Source organism: Narcine bancroftii, chromosome 4, assembly GCF_036971445.1.
Source record: "Narcine bancroftii isolate sNarBan1 chromosome 4, sNarBan1.hap1, whole genome shotgun sequence".
Classification (NCBI taxonomy): Eukaryota; Metazoa; Chordata; class Chondrichthyes; order Torpediniformes; family Narcinidae; genus Narcine; species Narcine bancroftii.
The window spans coordinates 9,317,618-9,335,747 of record NC_091472.1 but is presented as its reverse complement, the minus strand read 5'-3'; the positions used below and the strand labels follow the sequence as shown (position 1 = coordinate 9,335,747).

The following is an 18,130-nucleotide window of genomic DNA, read 5'->3' as shown; positions in this document are numbered from 1 at the left end:
GGGTAGCCAACATTTTGGGCCTGAGACCCTTCATCACGGCCCGAAACGTCGGTTACCCTTTACTTCCTCTGGATGCCGCGTGGCCTGGTGACTTGCTCTAGTGCGTACGTGCACTGCACATAACCCTAGCGTCTGCAGATTTTCTTGTTTAATTCCCGAGTTCTATTGCAGTTGAAGCGTCTGACTGGTAAGATTGTCATGCGCGTTGTATGTCAAAATTCTTGCATGCTGCAACTGAACAGGCACTTGTAAAGAAAAATGTTAATAGTAAACACATTGAAGGAAATGGTAGGCAATAAATACTGTATTCACAGTAATCGGTGCAAAAAAAGGTGACTTGCATGAGTGCAATACCCTAGTGTGCTGGAGAAACTTAGCAGATCATGAAGCGGCACGGTCCGCGTAGCAGTTTCGGCAACGCTATCACAGCGCCAGCAACCCTGGTTCGAAACCGCCGCTGTCCGAAAGGAGTTTGTATGCCCTCCCCGTGTCTGCATGGGTTTGCCTCCGCATTGTCCGGTTTCCTCCCACCCGTCAAAATCATACAGGGGTCGTAGGGGAATTGGTGCATTTGGGGGTACGGGCTCAAAGGGCTTGCTTTCGCATTGCACCTCTACATTTTTTTGAAAATATATCAATTTAAAGGGTAAACAGCCCTTCATCAAGGTATGAGCAAAAAAAAGCAGGCAAGCGAGGGGAGAGGGGAAGGAGGAGAGGAGGGAGGAAAGGGCAGGGAGAGGAGCACAGGCTAGCAGGTAAAATGCCATAGGTGGATAGAGATGGGGGGGAAGAGATAAAAGCTAAGTGATAGAGCAGTGGATCTCAACCTTCTTTTCCCCCTGCACTCACGTACCATCTTAAGTGATCCCTTATTAACCACAGAGCACCGATGGCATCCTAAGCTGTGGGTGCTCTGTGGTGAGTAATGGATGACTTAAAGGTGGCATGTGAGTGGAAAAAAAAGGTTGAGTACCAATGTGATAGTGGGATGGGGTAGCTCTTTCAGGGAGGGAAGGGGAATGGGAGCTGGAAGAAAAGAGACGAAGGAGAGGGAAAGAGAGACTCGGGGGTGGGGTGGTAGTGGGGGTTAACAGAAATCAATGTTAATGCTGTCTGCTTGGAGAGTGCCCAGACGGAATAGTAGGTGTTGGAACCTAAAACGCTCCCTTTTTAAATGCACTTTTCGAAAGCTGGTTCGTGATACTCCCCGTCGTTCCGCCAATTTGCAGGTGGTCTCAGCTTGGCAGCACGTGAGGCCACAGATCGACATGTGGAATTAAAATGCTTGGCCACTGGGAGGTCCCTGTTATTGCAGTGGACAGGGCAAAAATGCTCAACGAAATGATCTCCCAGTTGGCATCCAGCTTCCCCGATGAAGAGAAGGCCATGTCAGGAGCACCGGATGCAGGAGAGGACCCCCGCGGATACGCGAGTGAAGTGTTGCTTCATTTGAAAGGCTAGTTTGGGGCCCTGAACGATAGTGATGGTGGGCATAATTGTAACATTTCATATGGTCACAGGGGTAGGTACTGAGGGGGCATGAAGAGGGAAGGGAGGAGCGGTCCCCTTAGAAAGCAGAGAGGTTGGTAGGATTGTAACGAGAGCAGACTGGCTTTCATAAATTAAAATATTAAGTACAGGAGCTGAAATGTTATAGTGAAGGTGTGCAAGACATTGGTGAGGCCAAATTTGGGGAATTGTGTGCAGTTTTGGTCACCTAACTACAGGAAAGATATCAATAAGGTAGAGAGAGTGCAGAGAAAATTTGCTAGAATGTTGGCCGGACTTCAGGAATTGAGTTACAGGGAGAGGTTAAACAGGTTTGGACTTTATTCCCTGGATCGGTGAAAAATGAGGGGAGATTTGATAGTGGTATTTAAAATTATGAGGGGTATGCAAGCAGGATTTTTCCACTGATGTTAGGTGAGACAAGAACTAGAGGATGTGGGTTAATGGTGAAAAGTGAGGCATTTAGGGGATCTTTTGGGGGAATTTCTTCACTCAGATAGTGGTGGGAGTGTGGAGCAATCTTCTAAAGTGGTGAACGTGGGCTCGATTTTGACATTTGAGAAAACTTTGGATAGGTTTGTGGATGGGAGGGATATGGACTGGTTGAAGGTGGTTGGGACGAGGCGGAATAATAGTTTGGTGCAGATGATGGGCTGAATGGCCTCTTTCCATGCTGTAATGTTCTATGGTTCTAGTTTGTCAATGAGGAGCCAGGATGAGCTGCTGGAAAGTTCCTCAACCTTACACCATCTCTTTCTCTGCAGACTGTGATAAGCTCAGGAAGGATGGTTTGCGCAGTTCCCGGTATTACTCACAGGCACCTTTATTCGCCTCGACATCGTCTCACCACTCTGGAAGTAGCCTGGATGAGGAAGAAGATCAGATCCAAGCGGTAAGTGTTCTGTTTTGCCCTCATTCCCTCTCTGGGCTGCCCGTAATCTGCAGCAGGATATTGTTGTTTCTCAGTACCGTGAATGGGTTGAAGAAAGATTTGGAGTTGCATAGCACTATTCACCTCTCTTCCAGAATGGTCCACATGGCAGCGCTGGGTAGTCACTCACGTCAACCCACCATCCAAAAACTACGGTGGCCGTACAATGTATCAGGGATAATATTTCTGAAGATAATTATTGAGCAGGATGCTCTGCTCTTCACTGATAACTTCTTCCAGCTCTCTGCACATATGGACCTTGGTTCAATTCCTCATCAAGAAAACTGACTTCTCTCACTGCTGAGCTTACGCCGTACTGCCACTCAATGTATAACCCAGTGGTTTCAAGATGGTGAGGCTCCCTCAGACTGTTATATAATTGGGTATGGGGCTTCCAGACACCAATAGAGAACTGGATAAGGGGCTCCCTCACACCAATAGAGAACTGGGTATGGGGCTCCATCACACCGATACAGAACTGATACAGAACTGGGTATGAGGCTCCATCACACCGATACAGAACCGATACAGAACTGGGTATGGGACTCCCTCACACCGATACAGAACTGGGTATGGGGCTTCCAGACACTGATACAGAACTGGGTGTGGGGCTCCCTCACATCGATACAGAACTGGGTATGGGGCCCCCTCATATCGATAGAGAACTGGGTATGGGGCTCCCTCACACTGATACAGAACTGAATATGGGGCTCCCTCAGACCGATACAGAACTGGGTATAGGGCTCCCTCACATCGATACAGAACTGGGTATAGGGCTCCCTCACATCGATACAGAACTGGGTATAGGGCTCCCTCAAATCGATACAGAACTGGGTATGGGGCTCCCTCACATCGATACAGAACTGCGTATAGGGCTCCCTCACATCGATACAGAACTGGGTATGGGGCTCCTGCACCGATACAGAACTGGGTATGGGGCTCCCTCACACCGATACAGAACTGGGTATGGGGCTCCCGCACCGATACAGAACTGGGTATGGGGCTCCCGCACCGATACAGAACTGGGTGTGGGGCTAACTCACACCGATACAGAACTGGGTGTGGGGCTACCTCACACCGATACAGAACTGGGTATGGGGCTCCCGCACATTGATACAGAAGTGGGTATGGGGCTCCCTCACACTGATACAGAACTGGGTGTGGGGCTACCTCACACCGATACAGAACTGGGTATGGGGCTCCCTCACACCGATACAGAACTGGGTGTGGGGCTACCTCACACCGATACAGAACTGGGTATGGGGCTCCCTCACACCGATACAGAACTGGGTGTGGGGCTACCTCACACCGATACAGAACTGGGTGTGGGGCTCCCGCACATTGATACAGAAGTGGGTTTGGGGCTCCCTCACACCGATACAGAACTGGGTATGGGGCTCCCTCACACTGATACAGAACTGGGTGTGGGGCTCCCTCACACTGATAAAGAAGTGGGTATGGGGCTCCCTCACACGGATACAGAACTGGGTATGGGACTCCCTCACACGGATACAGAACTGGGTATGGGGCTCTCTCACACTGATACAGAACTGGGTGTGGGGCTCCCTCACACTGATAAAGAAGTGGGTATGGGGCTCCCTCACACGGATACAGAACTGGGTATGGGACTCCCTCACACTGATACAGAACTGGGAATGGGGCTACCTCACACATACAGAACTGGGTATGGGGCTCCCGCACATTGATACAGAAGTGGGTATGGGGCTCCCTCACACCGATACAGAACTGGGTATGGGGCTACCTCACACCAATACAGAATTGGGTATGGGGCTCCCTCACATTGATACAGAAGTGGGTATGGGGCTCCCTCACACAGATACAGAACTGGGTATGGGGCTCCCTCACAACGATACAGAACTGGGTGTGGTGCTTATACTGACACAGTACTTGGTATGTTATTGAACTGTGTAGAGGCCTCCCTCACCTGTCAGTGGGACACAAGCTGGCGTTTTAAAGCTAAATTGAAAGCTAAATACAGAACTGGATGTGGAGCTCCCTCACATCGATACAGAACTGAATATGGGGCTCCCTCACACTGATACAGAACTGGGTGTAGGGCCACCTCACACCGATACAGAACTGGGTGTGGGGCTCCCTCACACTGATACAGACTGAATATGGGGCTCCCTCACACTGATACAGAACTGGGTATGGTGCTCCCTCACTTTGATACAGAACTGGGTATGGAGCTCCCTCACACCGATACAGAACTGGGTATGGGCTCCCTCACACCGATACAGAACTGGGTATGGGGCTCCCTCACATCGATACAGAACTGGGTATGGGTCTCCCTCACACCGATACAGAACTGGGTATGGGGCTACCTCACACCGATACAGAACTGGGTGTGGGGCTCCCTCACATTGATAAAGAAGTGGGTATGGGGCTCCCTCACACAGATACAGAACTGGGTATGGGGCTCCCTCACAACGATACAGAACTGGGTATGGGGCTCCCTCACACTGATACAGAACTGAATATGGGGCTCCCTCACACTGATACAGAACTGGGTATGGTGCTCCCTCACTTTGATACAGAACTGGGTATGGAGCTCCCTCACACCGATACAGAACTGGGTGTGGGGCTACCTCACACCGATACAGAACTGGGTGTGGGGCTACCTCACACCGATACAGAACTGCGTATAGGGCTCCCTCACATCGATACAGAACTGGGTATGGGGCTCCTGCACCGATACAGAACTGGGTATGGGGCTCCCTCACACCGATACAGAACTGGGTATGGGGCTCCCGCACCGATACAGAACTGGGTTTGGGGCTCCCGCACCGATACAGAACTGGGTATGTGGCTCCCTCACACCGATACAGAACTGTGTATGGGGCTCCCGCACATTGATACAGAAGTGGATATGGGGCTCCCTCACACCGATACAGAACTGGGTGTGGGGCTACCTCACACCGATACAGAACTGGGTGTGGGGCTACCTCACACCGATATAGAACTGGGTATGGGGCTCCCGCACATTGATACAGAAGTGGGTATGGGGCTCCCTCACACCGATACAGAACTGGGTATGGGGCTCTCTCACACTGATACAGAACTGGGTGTGGGGCTCCCTCACACTGATAAAGAAGTGGGTATGGGGCTCCCTCACACGGATACAGAACTGGGTATGGGACTCCCTCACACTGATACAGAACTGGGAATGGGGCTCCCGCACATTGATACAGAAGTGGGTATGGGGCTCCCTCACACTGATACAGAACTGGGTATGGTGCTCCCTCACTTTGATACAGAACTGGGTATGGAGCTCCCTCACATTGATACAGAAGTGGATATGGGGCTCCCTCACACCGATACAGAACTGGGTGTGGGGCTACCTCACACCGATACAGAACTGGGTATGGGGCTCCCTCACACCGATACAGAACTGGGTGTGGGGCTACCTCACACCGATACAGAACTGCGTATAGGGCTCCCTCACATCGATACAGAACTGGGTATGGGGCTCCTGCACCGATACAGAACTGGGTATGGGGCTCCCTCACACCGATACAGAACTGGGTGTGGGGCTCCCTCACATTGATACAGACTGAATATGGGGCTCCCTCACACTGATACAGAACTGGGTATGGTGCTCCCTCACTTTGATACAGAACTGGGTATGGAGCTCCCTCACACCGATACAGAACTGCGTATAGGGCTCCCTCACATCGATACAGAACTGGGTATGGGGCTCCTGCACCGATACAGAACTGGGTATGGGGCTCCCTCACACCGATACAGAACCGGTATGGGGCTCCCGCACCGATACAGAACTGGGTATGGGGCTCCCGCACCGATACAGAACTGGGTATGTGGCTCCCTCACACCGATACAGAACTGTGTATGGGGCTCCCGCACATTGATACAGAAGTGGATATGGGGCTCCCTCACACCGATACAGAACTGGGTGTGGGGCTACCTCACACCGATACAGAACTTGGTATGGGGCTCCCACACACCGATACAGAACTGGGTGTGGGGCTACCTCACACCGATACAGAACTGGGTGTGGGGCTACCTCACACCGATACAGAACTGGGTATGGGGCTCCCGCACATTGTTACAGAAGTGGGTATGGGGCTCCCTCACACCGATACAGAACTGGGTGTGGGGCTTATACTGACACAGTACTTGGTATGTTATTGAACTGTGTAGAGGCCTCCCTCACCTGTCAGTGGGACACAAGCTGGCGTTTTAAAGCTAAATTGAAAGCTAAATACAGAACTGGATGTGGAGCCCCCTCACATCGATACAGAACTGGGTATGGGGCTCCCTCACACCGATACAGAACTGGGTATGGGGCTCCCGCACATTGATACAGAAGTGGGTATGGGGCTCCCTCACACTGATACAGAACTGGGTATGGGGCTCCCTCACACCGATACAGAACTGGGTGTGGGGCTCCCTCACATTGATACAGAAGTGGGTATGGGGCTCCCTCACACCGATACAGAACTGGGTGTGGGGCTACCTCACACCGATACAGAACTGGGTATGGGGCTCCCTCACACCGATACAGAACTGGGTGTGGGGCTACCTCACACCGATACAGAACTGGGTGTGGGGCTCCCGCACATTGATACAGAAGTGGGTTTGGGGCTCCCTCACACCGATACAGAACTGGGTATGGGGCTCCCTCACACTGATACAGAACTGGGTGTGGGGCTCCCTCACACTGATAAAGAAGTGGGTATGGGGCTCCCTCACACGGATACAGAACTGGGTATGGGACTCCCTCACACCGATACAGAACTGAGTATGGGGCTCCCTCACACCAATACAGAACTGGGTATGGGGCTCTCTCACACTGATACAGAACTGGGTGTGGGGCTCCCTCACATTGATAAAGAAGTGGGTATGGGGCTCCCTCACACAGATACAGAACTGGGAATGGGGCTACCTCACACATACAGAACTGGGTATGGGGCTCCCGCACATTGATACAGAAGTGGGTATGGGGCTCCCTCACACCGATACAGAACTGGGTGTGGGGCTCCCTCACACTGATAAAGAAGTGGGTATGGGGCTCTCTCACACCGATACAGAACTGGGTATGGGGCTCCCTCACACTGATACAGAACTGGGAATGGGGCTCCCGCACATTGATACAGAAGTGGGTATGGGGCTCCCTCACACCGATACAGAACTTGGTGTGGGGCTACCTCACACATACAGAACTGGGTATGGGGCTCCCGCACATTGATACAGAAGTGGGTATGGGGCTCCCTCACACCGATACAGAACTGAGTATGGGGCTCCCTCACACAGATACAGAACTGGGTATGGGGCTCCCTCACACCGATACAGAACTGAGTGTGGGGCTCCCTCACACCAATACAGAACTGGGTATGGGGCTCTCTCACACTGATACAGAACTGGGTGTGGGGCTCCCTCACACTGATAAAGAAGTGGGTATGGGGCTCTCTCACACCGATACAGAACTGGGTATGGGGCTCCCTCACACTGATACAGAACTGGGAATGGGGCTCCCGCACATTGATACAGAAGTGGGTATGGGGCTCCCTCACACCGATACAGAACTGGGTGTGGGGCTACCTCACACATACAGAACTGGGTATGGGGCTCCCGCACATTGATACAGAAGTGGGTATGGGGCTCCCTCACACCGATACAGAACTGAGTATGGGGCTCCCTCACACAGATACAGAACTGGGTATGGGGCTCCCTCACACCGATACAGAACTGAGTGTGGGGCTCCCTCACACCAATACAGAACTGGGTATGGGGCTCTCTCACACTGATACAGAACTGGGTGTGGGGCTCCCTCACATTGATAAAGAAGTGGGTATGGGGCTCCCTCACACAGATACAGAACTGGGTATGGGGCTCCCTCACAACGATACAGAACTGGGTGTGGTGCTTATACTGACACAGTACTTGGTATGTTATTGAACTGTGTAGAGGCCTCCCTCACCTGTCAGTGGGACACAAGCTGGCGTTTTAAAGCTAAATTGAAAGCTAAATACAGAACTGGATGTGGAGCCCCCTCACATCGATACAGAACTGAATATGGGGCTCCCTCACACTGATACAGAACTGGGTGTAGGGCCACCTCACACCGATACAGAACTGGGTGTGGGGCTCCCTCACACTGATACAGAACTGGGTATGGTGCTCCCTCACTTTGATACAGAACTGGGTATGGAGCTCCCTCACACCGATACAGAACTGGGTATGGGCTCCCTCACACCGATACAGAACTGGGTATGGGGCTCCCTCACATCGATACAGAACTGGGTATGGGTCTCCCTCACACCGATACAGAACTGGGTATGGGGCTCCCTCACACTGATACAGAACTAGGTATGGGGCTCCCTCACATTGATACAGAAGTGGGTATGGGGCTCCCTCACACCGATACAGAACTGGGTATGGGGCTCCCTCACACCGATACAGAACTGGGTGTGGTGCTCCCTCACATTGATACAGAAGTGGGTATGGGGCTCCCTCACACCATAACAGAAGTGGGTATGGGGCTCCCTCACACCGATACAGAACTGGGTGTGGTGCTTATACCGACACAGTACTTGGTATGTTATTGAACTGTGTAGAGGCCTCCCTCACCTGTCAGTGGGGCACAAGCCGGCGTTTTAAAGCTAAATTCAAATTCTTTCCAACTTTGGGTGTAATTGGGCAGCATCTCTTCTGACGCTGTTCCAGTGGCGTTTGGCAAGTCCAAACATTGAGCGGGTTGTTATTGGGATTCTCTGTTCATTTAAAATGACTGTCCTCAGTCATTATTACCCTGACACTGTTAAGATGATCCTTCTGCTTTTGATTTAGTCATTTTAGTTTGTTCTTCATTTTCTCTCTTCTGCTCTTCCACTCCAGCGATATTCCTCTCTAAACTGCCCCAGTCAGATTTGCCTTAGTGCCTGCTGCCATTTGACTTCATGGAATGACCAGGTACACGCACACTGTGCAGTTCACGCGGCAAAGAGCTTTGCTTCCCCTCTGCTGTTTGTAAATTCCAGTGTGCCTGCTCTCCAATGCTGTCCTCAGCTTATCCCACCATAACCTAATCCCCTTTCCAGTGGATTATTCCAGCGTGCCTTTTCTGCCACTTGACCTCTGCCCTGCATTAACTGCGCAGAAACCTAATGCCTTAACCTCCTCTGTATAAAAAGAAGATGCAATTTCCTTCTGGTTATATTGCTCTGGCAACTATTGGCGTGAAATCACTGCCCGCTCTTGTTGGCAAGTCAGAACTGTTGCCTTTTGTTTCGTTCAGATTATTTGCCATAAGGTCTCTTTGAGTCACACAGTTTGGACCAGACCCTTCAACCCAACTCATCCTTGCTGACCCTGTTGGCAGTCTGGGATGGTACCATTTGTGTCTATTTGTTCCTCACCATTCTTAGCCCTTCCCATCCTCAAATCTGTCCAAATATTGTTTGACTGCAAACAGACAAACAGATGTGGAGTCCGTATCTGGTTTATTATATGATGAAATTTGTTGGTTTCCAGTAGAAACAACATTACTCATGACCGGTTGCTATAAATTATAGTTCGGTAAATACAACATTTACAAATAATTAGAACAAAAGAAGAGAGAAAAGTTATCTAGTGGTTCATTTACCATTCAGAAATCTGATGGCGGAGGGGAAGAAGCTGTTTTTGTACCGTTGTGTGTTTATCTTCAGGTTCCTGTACCTCCTTCATGATGGGAGCAGTGAGAAGAGGGCCTGGCCTGGGTGGCGGGGGTTCTTGAGGATCGAAGCTGCTTCCTTATTTATCACCCACACATCAATTTACAGAGTGCAGGATTACAATGAGAAGGAAGAACTTTGCCTTCCCGCCCAAGTGTACCAACATCACTCCTGTTCCTTCCCATCCAAATGCAGAGGTGGTTTCTCACCTTGTTGAACCCAGGGTAGGCATCCTCTTGCAAGTGATTACTGGATCCTGAAACCCCTGTGTGGTGTGTGTATCTGTTTATGCTGTGCTGTGGTCAGGAGTGTTCAGAAACCCGCATAAGCACAGGAGAGGCCTTGCAGCTCAGCCTATCCAATCTGTGCTTCCAATCTGAGCCCGTGCTTCCCAATTTACACCCAATTAATCTACATCCACGGTACATTGTGAACAGTGGGAGGAAACCAGAACCCCCCCCCCCCGGGAAAACTCATGCAGACACAGGGAGAATGTGCAAACTCCTTTCAGAGCTGGTTCCGATTGCTGGTTCTCTAAAGGCGTTGCACTTAACCACTAAGCCAACTGTTCAGCCTTTTCTTTTAATTTAGACATACAGCACGGTAACAGGCCATTCGGCTCATGAGCTCATGCTGCCCAATGTTCCTACACCCCTGGTATATTTTGAACAGTGGGAGGAAACTGGAGCCTCCAGGGGAAACCCACTCAGACACGGGGAGAACATACAAACTCCTTACAGATAGCGTGGGAGTCGAACCCCGGTGCCGATCGCTGGCGCTGTAAAGCCATTGCACTAACCACTGCACCAAACGTGTGGCCCACCTAATATAGATGGGTTCTTGGTGGTTATTTTGGAAATAGTGGATCAAAGGGCCTGCTTCCCATGCTGTGTGACTCTATAACACCTGCCCAGGCAGGGTATTGAACATTCCCACCACCCTCCATGCTAAACATCTGACCCCTTATCCCTGCTGCTTTAGATAATAGTTTCCTACTAATTCCCCAATCAATATGCCTCACATTTGCCTAAATACCCATGGCAGAATCTAGGAATAGTATCCCCTTCCTGTTTTCCACTCCCTGCATCCTGGTTTGCTGTATTGGGGTGTGACGCAGAGAGGTTAAGGACAACCATTCACAGTCTCGGCGAGGACTTAATTAGGATGTAAGATGCATTAGCTGGTTTTCGACTAATGTAAGTCCGCCCTCATCTCCACTAGTTGCCCCCGTTCCCCTTGTTGTTGGTCTCAAGCCTCATAGAAACAGTCGTATTGCAGCGAAGTATTCTATACTGAGCTACTCTAGACGTTGTGGAATCACTGTACATGTTGTCGAGTTGGCGTATTTAATCTTCCGCCCTCCTTTGGAAGAAATAAGCTGACCCCCCAAAAAAAATCACCATCTGCTGCAGGAATCCGTGGACGGACCCAGCAACGTGGGAGGGAAAGAACAGTCAATAATTTTGGCCCAAACCCTCCAGCCTGAATGAAGGGTTTCTGCCCAAAACATCAACCATTCTTTCTCACCCCCGGACCCTGCTCGACCTGCTGAGTTCTTCCAGCAGATTGGGTTGGGCTTCAGATACCGGCGTCCAGTCTCCTGTGTGTCTCCACTGACAAAAATTGGACAACTGCCTATCCCCACATTGTCTGTATTGCACAAAGGATTTGCTCACACTAAACCATCCAACACTCTCATTTGTACAAAGCAATATTTCGTTATTTATTTGTATCAATAAGATACTTGTCCTGTGTATGTATTGTTTGTCTGTACATGTGTCATGTTTGGTTGTGTGTCTGCGTGTTTTGCACTGAGAACAGGCGGACGCTGTTTCGTCGGGTTGTATTTGCGGTGAAATTTGACTTGACTTGAGATTCCAGAGAGAAGTATAGATTAAACAATGACCTTTTCATTTTGGTCATTGTCCAAGAGAAACAAGTTTTCAAATTAGAAAATCTTTTCAAAATTTAAAATAATTTTAAAATTAGAGTGAGAGGGGAAAGACAACAGCTTCTATATATGTAGTATTCATCTATGTAGCTAAGAAACCCAAGGGACTTTAGAGGAGTCCAACCCAAAATGATTCCGATCCTCTTGTCCATGGATCCTCTTCTGTCAGGTGACAGAAAGCTGGTTCAAAGTGGTAAGGTGTAAGGCACGTGTTGAAGCAGAGAGAGAGATAAAAAGACAGATTGGCTCGGGGGGGCCTTGAGGCGGCATGGTTGGCGTAGTGGGGAGCGCCACGCCTTTACAGTGCCAGTGATTGGGACCGGAGTTCGAATCCTGCGCTGTCTGTAAGGAGTTGGTATGTTCTCCCTGGGGGCGGGGGGTTTCCCCGGGGGCTCCAGTTTCCTTCCACCATTGAAAAAGTACTGGGGGGAGGTGTAGGTTAATTGGGTGGCACGGACTCATGGGCCGAAATGGCCTGTTACCATGGTGATTGTCTTAAAAAAACCTTCCAGATAACTGCATCTGGGCAGGCCTGCCAATGGTGAGAAGATCACATTTGGAGATGACCAAGATGCCTGGATATCATAGACAGAGGAAGGTGACAAGGGTATAGGTTTTATTGTGGGACCATCTTATAATGTAATACAGGTACACAATCCTTTATCCAGAACCCTTGGGGGGCAGTGTGTTCCGAATTTTGGATTTTTCCGGATTTCGGAACAAAAGCCAGCTGCCCCAGATTTAAGCCCACCCAAATTGTGCTGCCGTATCCACTCACTTTCTCCCAGTGGATTCACAAGACAGGGGTCCCACAATACAGATAACCCAGTTGCAGATCCTGGACATCACAATGCAAGGTCTCTGTCTATGATATCCAGGCATCTTGTTCATCTCCGAATGTGATCTTCTCACCATTGGCAGGCGTGCCCAGATGCAGTTATCTGGAAGGTTTTTTTAAGACAATCACCATGGTAACAGGCCATTTCGGCCCATGAGTCCGTGCCACCCAATTAACCTACACCTCCCCCCAGTACTTTTTCAATGGTGGAAGGAAACTGGAAAGAAGCATTTTGTCCAGCATACCAATCCCATCGTACAATAAAAAGGAGCTGGAATATACTTCATCATTTATCCTCATATTGTAACAGTACAACCTGACGAAACAGCGTTCTCCGAGGTCCATGGTGTAAAACAGTGCAAACGCATGTACAGATATAATACACAAACAAATGATACATATACACAGAGCCTTTGTACATGTGCCTATATTAAAAATAAAGATTTTTAGTTAATAGTAGTCACGGAGAGTTGTTTTAGCAGTTCAACGGTGTTACTGCCTGTGGGAAGAAGCAGTTCCTCAGCCTGGTGGGGCTGGCTCTGATCTCTTCCCCGACAGGAGTAGCTGGAAGATGCTCCATGTTGGGTGATAAGGACATTCACTCAAAGATTTTGTGAGCCCTCTTTAAACAATCCCTGTAAATCACATCAAAGGGAGGGGGGTTGGGCACGGGAAGGGAGACACCAGTGATCCTCTCTGCTGCTCTTATTGTCCTGTGAATTGACTCTGATCCATTTCTCTGCAGTAACTGTACCACACTCTCGATAGAGCTCCTGTAGAAAGTTGACAGAATGGTGGCCGTTAGCCTTACCCTCTTCAGTCTTCTCAGAAAGTACAGTCGCTGTTGCAGCTTCCTGACGATTGAAGAGGTGTGTGCTGTGTGTACGTCACTACTTAAGTGGACTCCGAGGAACTCTCTCCACTCCCGAGCTATTAATACGTAGTGGAGGGTGAACCTGGTTCTTCTGAAGTCCAATCACCTCCTTTGCTTTGTCCACGTTGAGACTCAAGTTGTTATTCTTGTTCCATTTGCGTGGATCACTTCATCAGCATTTCCACATTCGGAGGGTTTGGGGCACGGTAGAAGGACACTTGCAATTACAGGTGTTGGAAGATGATTGAGAAGATGTGGAGGTCGCTCCCCGGGTCACTTGAACTGTACTCCCAGACACTATTCAGAACTTTCCTCCATGTTCCACTGGAAATGTGGCTGTTGGACGAACCGAAGATTTGGATGCAATGTCCTGCCAAACTGATGAGTCTTGCACATGGCACCCCCAGATCAGAGAAGGCCACTTGAGGAGGTCAGAGGAAAAGTAGTCAAGTGGGAGAGAAAATTGATGCGAACAGTGGGGAGGAGATAAAAGATCTCGGGTACCAAGGAAGGCACAACATGGATTAGAAATATTCTGGGACATTACTCCTCAATGCAGAACATGTCTGCACATGGGTTGTGAGGACATTTCTTCACACAAAAAGGGATCGGAAATGTGGAACTCTACCCAGAAACTGAACATTACACCTCCCTCTTCTGTTCTTCCCTTTTCACTAGCCATTTAATATAGGCCCTTTGCCTGGTTTCAGATCATGCCTTGAGGAAGGGTCTGAATCATTAGTTTACCTCCTATGGATGTTGTGAAACCCACTGAGTTCCTCTAGCATTTCTGTGTTTTTACAGTCAATTGAAAGACCTAAACTGAGACAATTCTATGGTCGAGTATTTTGGTGGTTATGAGAGCAAGGTGGGCAGATGGAATTTAGATAAAATGAACCATTGAATGATAGGATAGAATTCATGCCTTCTATTGGCCCAAGGAAGGTCCAGAATTGGGATTGCTATGCTGGGCAGAATCCTTCTTTCCTGATTTTGTTTTTTGTTTGTGTTTTCTTTGTAAAGCCCACAGTTGCACCAGCAGATGAGGAAATGTTATTCCATTCCAGGAGACCCAAAACCCCAGTGCCCCCTGACCCCTCTGAGATCGATGTCCAGACGAACTGGACCAAGGCCCTTCCACTGCCCACTCCAGAAGAGAAGATGCGTCAGCAAGCGCAGGCAATCCAGACAGATGTTGTCCCAATAAATGTAACAGGTATGTAACATGGGGCTGGGGAGGGGTTAACGCTGGAGCAGACTAAAGGGGATGGACCTATTTGGCATTAATAGCAGGTACATGCAAATTGTCTTTGGGACAGCTGCAGTGGAGAGGAGACTGTCGCCCACCTCTTTGCTGAATGCAGATTCGTTACGTGTGTGTGGGGAAGGATGCAGGGGTCCTTGTCACGGTTCATCCCCAGCAGCAACGTGACATTCTCTGATCTAAGGGTTCTTTCCAGGGATGCACACAGAGTCCGACATCCAGAACTGCTGGAAGACCATCAACTCGGTTAAAGAAGCCCTCTGGTCAGCCTGAAACCTGTTGGTCTTTCAGCACACAGAGATGTCGGTGAGGGAGCGCTGCCGACTGGCACATTCCAGGCTGCAGGAGTACATGCTGAGGGAGGCATTGAGGCTTGGTGCAGCCAATGCGAGGGCACTGTGGGGAAAGACCACACTCTAGGGTCCTCCCTTTACCAGGTTCCACTAAGGGGAAGTCCCTCAACCAACAAGGGGGGGGGGGGGTGGGAGAAGTACAAGGTGTCACAGTGGAGGTAACAGGGTATTGAGGGAACAATGTACATTGATGAGTGTAAAAAGACTTGAACAGTTTTCTTGTTTGCAAATAATTTACTGTGACTAAAATATAGTTTTGGTTTAAAAAAAACTGCTCGTGGGGGATTGCCCAGCACTCCAGAAGGCACTTGGTGTCTACCAGTTTGGTGCAGTAAAGCCACGGGTAGCGAGGTCCAGGGCAAGCAGCCAGGTGAGTGAACCTGTTGCACAAATGAGCATGGTAACAGTTACTTTGCTGCTTCCAATCAGGGGAAAGCTTCGATCGCCAAGCCGGCAACAGGCGGTCCCTCGTACACTCCAACACTCCACTGAGGCGCCCAACGAAAATCAAACGGAGAAAGACCATTACCGGGCTGCCAGAGTCTGTGCAGAAGGAATTAGGTACGGCTGATCAGTATTGTATTCACGCCCCTGCCCTCCCCTCTTCACATCTGCAACTGTGCATGTGTTTGTATATTTGTACCAGCCTTTAGCTTCCATCTCACTCCCCCCTGCAAAACAATCTGATAGCTAGTAGCAAAATGTTCCAGGCGGAACAGTGGTGCTCCATTGGGGAAGGGTGTGGCTGAGATGAGTTCAACCTCTCTGTGCCTTTTTCCACTGTGCCTTGAGCTTAAATTGAAGCAAAGGAGAGCTTTCCCAATTTTCTGTTAAGCACTGCCAAGCATAGCACTGAGCAGCTTGTCACCTGTGCCAAGCTGCAGAGGTAAGACTTTGTTTTGCAAGGCATCTCATATATAGTGCAACATAAGAAGGGATTTGCAGAGAATTGTGTGGGCTGATCTTTTTGCCGGAAAGGATGTAGAGGAAATTTGGGGGGCATTTAGGGATGAGATTTTGAGAGTACAGGATCTTTGATCCAGTCAGGCCGAAGGGGAAGACTAAAGGTTCGAGGGAGCCCTGGTTTTCTGGTGAAATTAAGAAGTTGGTTCAGGACAAGAGGGAGGCTTATATCAAATATTAAAAAAAAACAAGGGATTGAGGAGATGTATGTTTGTTACTTAGATTGCAGGAAGAACCTTAAGAGGGTAATTAGAAAGGCAAAATGAAGGTATGAGGTGTCCATAGCTAATAAGGTGAATCCTAAGGGTTTTTACAGATACGTGAACAGTAAAGGGAGGGTTAAGGATAGAGTAGGTCCACTGGATGATGAGTCCGGTGAAGTATGTCAGGAACCGTATGAGATGGGAGAAATACTGAACAATTTTTTCTCGTCCGTATTCATGAAGGAAAGGAACATTGGGCTATACAAGATAAGAGAGGCAAAGGGCTTAGTTATGGAAAAGATAGGGATTGTAAAGCAAGAGTTTTGGAGCTTCTAGGGTCAATTAAGGTGGATAAGTCTCCTGGTCCTGATGGGATTTTTCCCAGGACTTTAAGGGAGGTCAAGGAACAAATAACGGGGACACTGTCAGTGATTTTTCAAAGATCACTGGAGGAGGGGGTGGTACCACAGGATTGGAGGGTTGTAAATGTAGTTCAAAAAAGGCAGTAGGTATAGGCCAAGTAATTATTGGCCATTAAATTTGACTTCGGTGGTGGGGAAGGTTATGGAGGGTATTCTTCAAGATAGTATATACGCATATCTGGATAGGCAGTGATTGAATAGGGGCACCCAGCATGGGTTTGTAAAAGCAAAGTCATGTTTGATGAACCTTGTTGAGCTTTTTGAGGAAGTGACAAAAAAGGTGGATGAAGGTAGGGCGGTGGATGTGATCTATTTGGATTTTAGTAAGGCTTTTGATAAGGTTCCACATGGAAGGTTAATAAGGAAGGTTCAGTCACTAGGAATTAGTAGAGAGATTGTGACATGGGTTCAGAGGTGGCTGGGAAATAGACAGCAGAGAGTCATGGTGGACAGCTGTATGTCAGGTTGGAAGCCTGTGAGAAACGGGGTGTCTCAGGGATCGGTGCTGGGTCCCTTGTTATTTATCATTTATATTAATGATTTAGAGGAGGGTGTGGTTAACTGGGTAAGCAAATATGCGGATGATATGAAAATAGGGGGAGTGGTGGATAGTGAGGTAGATTTTCTTGGATTACAGAAGGATTTGGTTTGTTTGGAAGAGTGGGCTGAAAGATGGCAGATGGAATTCAATGTAGACAAGTGCGAGGTGTTGCATTTCGGTGAAAATAACCAGAATAGGACATATACAGTTAAGGGGAGGGCATTGAGGCACGCAGAGGAGCAGAGGGACCTGGGGCTATGGTACAGAGTTCACTGAAGGTGGATTCCCATGTAGACAGGGTGGTTAAGAAGGCATATGGTATGCTGGCCTTCATAAATCATAGTGTAGAGTATAGGAGCTGGGAGGTGATGCTGCAGCTGTTTAAGGTATTGGTGAGGCCAGGTTTGGAGTACTGTGCTCAGTTCTGGTCTCCAAATTATAGAAAGGATATAGATAAGGTGGAGTGGGTGCAGAGAAGATTTACAAGGACGTTGCCTGTCTTACAGCATCTGGATTACAGGGAGAGATTAAGGAGACTGGGACTTTATTCATTGGAATGTAGACGACTGAGAGGGGACTTGATA

General features: G+C 49.1%; 1 protein-coding gene across 3 annotated transcripts in view; it reads left to right on the top strand.

The window, feature by feature from the left end:
- Positions 1-18,130, top strand: part of LOC138760312 (NHS-like protein 1) — a 251,143-nt gene that overhangs the window by 220,056 nt on the left and 12,957 nt on the right. For 2 of the 3 annotated variants that reach the window (XM_069930718.1, XM_069930719.1), the window contains exons 3-5: positions 2,274-2,401; positions 14,824-15,016; positions 15,847-15,978. In XM_069930718.1, coding sequence (XP_069786819.1) covers positions 2,274-2,401; positions 14,824-15,016; positions 15,847-15,978 — 453 coding nt within the window. Of the gene's footprint in view, positions 1-2,273; positions 2,402-13,671; positions 13,796-14,823; positions 15,017-15,846; positions 15,979-18,130 lie in introns of those variants that run through there. The other variant, XM_069930720.1, reaches the window with a different exon arrangement.